The sequence below is a fragment of the Geospiza fortis genome, unplaced genomic scaffold (assembly GCF_000277835.1).
Source record: "Geospiza fortis unplaced genomic scaffold, GeoFor_1.0 scaffold450, whole genome shotgun sequence".
In the NCBI taxonomy this organism is placed as follows: Eukaryota; Metazoa; Chordata; class Aves; order Passeriformes; family Thraupidae; genus Geospiza; species Geospiza fortis.
In genome coordinates this window covers 1,936,707-1,940,911 of record NW_005054416.1, presented here as the reverse complement: position 1 = coordinate 1,940,911, position 4,205 = coordinate 1,936,707, and the positions used below count along the sequence as shown (strand labels likewise).

The following is a 4,205-nucleotide window of genomic DNA, read 5'->3' as shown; positions in this document are numbered from 1 at the left end:
CACTGGCTGGCATCTGTCCCTGCTGCCTGTCCCCAAAATGCTGCTTCCCCCTGAGCTGCATTGCCAGGACAGAGGCTGCTGTCCCTTCCCAAGCACCTGGACAAACCTAGAGAGCAGCAGGTGCTTGGGAACAGTGCAGGCACAGCAAGGAATTCCACAGTGTCCCATCACACCAAAGCTGGAGAAGCTGGCAGCGCTTCCCTTGCATGTCATGGAGCCATGCTGAGGGAAGAATTTCCCCACATATCCTCTGCCACTCCTCCTCCTCGATCCCTCCAGGCCTTGGGAACACAGCCAAAGGAAGGTTTGTGACAGATGTATCCCCTGACACAGACATGTCCCAGTACCTGGACAACTTGTCAAACATGTTGACCAATTTCATGGCTTCATGCTCCTTCTGCTCCTCCGTCATCCCTTCCATGGGGTTGGGCAGCTTCTCCTCCACACGTCCCGTCACAGGGTTGATGCTGCACAGAGAGCAGTGAGGCCAGGGTTCAGGAGGGGACAGCAGGTGACAAAGGGCTGTTTGGAATCCTTCTAAGCCTCATTGAGCAGAGGAATGGCATAGCAGGACTGGCTGTCACCGCTGCTCGTGCCCTGAGCCCCAAGTGCCATCTCAGTGCTACCGGGGATTCTGACCTACATCCTTACAAACACCTCCCTATTCTCTAACATCCCCTCCTGCCAATGCCACAGTGCCACTGGAAATGAGGGACATGAGGGCAGGTGACATTTCCTCCCTTCTCAAGGCAGGAGACAAAAGCTAATGGAGGAAATCCCAACAAACCTGACCTGCAGGGACACTGAACAGTGTGTGGGGGATGCATGGGTGGGCACAGGCCTGGATCCCCCACCCTCAAGATACTACCCACTGCAGAGGAAAAGGAGAGAAAGAGAGGGAAGGGAAAGAAAGGGAAGAGAAAGAGAGGAACCAAGAACCAGCTGGGTGTAGCAACATTGAGCCCTGGAGAGGGATAGGAACAATGTGCACTTCCACCCATGCTGCACATGGAAGAGCAGAACAGGGTGATGGCACCAGGTGCATGAAGAGGGATGAAGAGGGAAACAGCAGGAGAGGAAGGAAGGTATAGGAGAAGGGGATCTCTAGAGGAAGAGTGCATCTCTTTACTTGGGCTTTGCCTCTTTGTACTCCTCTGTGTCCGTGTCTTCATCCTCCGAGTACTCCCCCTCTTCCCGGCCGCCGGCCATGAGGCCCCGTGCCGCCAGCAGCCCCGCGGCGTTCCCGTAGCCCGTGTACTTCACAAACCGGGACACTGCCGAGAGAAGGGACAGAGATCACCCTGTGCTCCCCCACTCCTGTGTTCCCACCAGCCCCAGCAGCATGGTTTTGCCATGTCTCCCGGCCATGGAGGTGCTGACAGGGAGCAAGGCCCGTGTGTGGGAGCTGAACATGGGCCAGGCTTTGTGCAGGGTGCTGGGGTGTCCTCCAGCACAGCCTGTCCCTCACCACTGGCCTGAGGGACACCACCTTCTTCCCACAGAGCTCCTGGAGCTCTCCCCTTTTCCCCACTCAGTGGGGCTATCCCAAGGGAAGGCAGCAGCCCTGCAGAGGGTCCCCATCTCAGCATCTCCCTGTGGAAGCCCCCAGGACTCACCACTCTCCTTGCAGAGCACGAAGAGGAACTCAGCAGCGCAGTGCTTGACGTCGGTGTCAATGTGTGTCATGAGCCTCACCAGCTTGTTCCGCAGGGAATTCCCCACCTCCGGCCGGTTCCGCACGTCCCGCAGCGGCGGCAGCACCTGCAGGGCCACAGCGAGGGTGACAGGTCACTGTGGCTACCAAAGCCACAGCAGAGGTGTCTGGGGGGTGGCCACAAGCAGGGCTCTGCTGGCCTCCCCTCAGGGCAGCTCCCCTGAGCGTGGGGCTGAGCACAGCATACCCTGGCCTTCAGGAACTTCCTGGTCTGCCGGTGGACTCGGGCACTCTCCGTCAGCAGGTTCAGCACAGGGGTCAAGCTCTCCTTCAGCTTGTGGCCCTGCAGGAACATCCCCAGAAGGAGCAGCACGTCAGTCATGCTGAGCTCAGCTTGTCTGGCTCATGCTGGAGAACACGAGCACAGACCATCAGGGAGATGGATGGACACGGAGCTTCCCAATCTCTGCCACAGGCATTCAGTGCCCTCTTCCTCTCCACACCACTTGCTGTGGCACAGGCAGTGCCAGAAATATTCGGGCAGGGCATCCAGGGCAGAGAAGTGCAGTGGTAAAATCTGGAGGCCCTTTGGAACAACTCCAGAGGCTGAAAACTGTACTCAGCTTAAAAATAACATGAACTCAGGTTTCCAGAACTGCCCGCTGGATCACTGCTGAGTGAAACAGGGCTGATTTGTCAGTCACCCAGTTAATTATCAGCTAACCATCCACTGTTCTACCAATCTCACTGCCCGCAGCCCCCAAAGCAATGGCAGTCACCTTCCCAGTTCAGGGATGTTGGTTTAGTCCCACCAACCACAGCTCTGCCAAAAGCTGTCCCTCCTACAAAGGGCTAACTTCAAACCAAGCATGCTGCTCCCACCAGGCTCTTCCAGGCTGAGGCAAAGGTGCCCTGGACCCGTGGGCAGAAGCAGCCCCACCACTCACCCTGTCCAGGCGCCGCTCCAGGAAGTCCAGGAGGATGCTGACCGCATCCATGTTGACACCCATGTACTCCAGCGAGCCCGGCCGCACTTTGGGAGTCAGTAGCACATCCAGACACTTCAGGGGCAGGTTGCCCAGCAGGTTGACTGTGTGGCTGCACGTGTGAAAGAGAAGAGAAGTGAACACACAGTGATGGAGCTTTGCTCACAGAAGTTCTTCAGCTCTGCAGAAATGAAGGCCCATCATTAACTTGCAGGAGTGTGAGGACACTGCGATCCAAGCTTTCCTGGAGCATCTCAAGCTCCTCACACCACTGAAAGGGGACAATTTAAGATGCTTTTTGGTAACTATATGATGAGAGTCCAAAGATACTTAATGACATCTGAGAACCCACAGATCTTGACACAGAGCCAAGCAGGACCAATCTGGGTGGTCCAAGGTCTGTCTCTGGAGTCTCCTGTGTCACTCCTAATCCTGATGTTCCACACCAGCTCTGCTTGGGATCCCCCCAGCTATGTATTCTTGGGGACAGGGTAGTGTCACCTGCTCCAAGCTGAAACCCCTGCACCAATAATGCTTGGGAACATGACACAGCCAATTTCTCAGCATGGCTTAAGACTAATTAAGGCCACGTCATGGACATTTTAAAGCAGCACACTTCTTCTCTGGCCAGTTGCCCACTGAGGTGGATGTCACCATTAGGACAGCCTGACACAGAACACAGAACAAGATCTCAGGGTCAGGAGGCCATGGCACTCGCACGTGGCATTCCCAGGGCAGGAAAGGCTGTTTCTGAGTTCCAGCAGTGCGAGGGATCCCCAGGCTAAACCCAAAAGCTGCTGGTCAGTAGGGTCCCTCCCAATCACCCAGGGAGAGGCAGGATGTGCCTGAGGGAGCTGGGGAAGCTCCAGGTGAAGCTCCTCCCGACACAGACCTGTGGAACTCCTCGGTGCGGTCCTCACCGTCGGCAGAGATCATGAGGCAGTGGCGCAGGAGGGCACCCAAGTGCCTGTACAAAGCAGCATCTTCCTGGCCCCAGCATGGAGAGAGGAACACCTTGGTCAGCAAAGGGCATCCCACACATCCCAAAGCCTGCAGCCCATTCCCCCCTCCCACAGCCTGACTGTGGACTGCAGGGCATTCCAGAGAAAGCAGACTCTCAATTCTCCATTTGGGAATGCTAAAAGCACCGGCAAAGTAAGGGATAGTACTGCACTGGACAGAGGCAGTGCCCTAAGGACACCCAAGTCCCTCACCACCCTGAGGGTGCACAAGGACCAGTCTGGGACATGAGAAAATGCAAGGGAGGAGAAAACCTGCAAAGCCAGAGCTCAGAGACACATGAATGTCACAGGCCCAAGGAGCTCACCTCATCCACCTCCCTCTTGCTGGAATCAAAGGTGATATTGAAGAGCACTTTGAGGATCTCCATGGCTCGCTCTGTCTCCTGCCGAGGCAAAGGTGGGAGCAGTCCCTCCTCGGTGGCGACCTCGTAGGGGTCCAACCACTTGACCCCGAGGGTCAGCTCCAGGGTGTCTGTCATGAGGCTGATTCCCCGGAGCTCCTGGGCGAGCTGCTGCCGGATGTCCACCCTGAGGGCCGGCAGC

General features: G+C 56.7%; 1 protein-coding gene across 1 annotated transcript in view; it reads right to left on the bottom strand.

The window, feature by feature from the left end:
* RIC8A (RIC8 guanine nucleotide exchange factor A) overlaps positions 1–4,205 on the bottom strand; it is a 9,972-nt gene that overhangs the window by 870 nt on the left and 4,897 nt on the right. Inside the window, 7 exon segments of the mRNA XM_005426490.3 lie at positions 348–467; positions 1,130–1,274; positions 1,617–1,761; positions 1,902–1,997; positions 2,602–2,752; positions 3,533–3,627; positions 3,968–4,205. The exon segment at positions 3,968–4,205 is cut by the window's right edge and continues 18 nt beyond it. Coding sequence (XP_005426547.1) covers positions 348–467; positions 1,130–1,274; positions 1,617–1,761; positions 1,902–1,997; positions 2,602–2,752; positions 3,533–3,627; positions 3,968–4,205 — 990 coding nt within the window.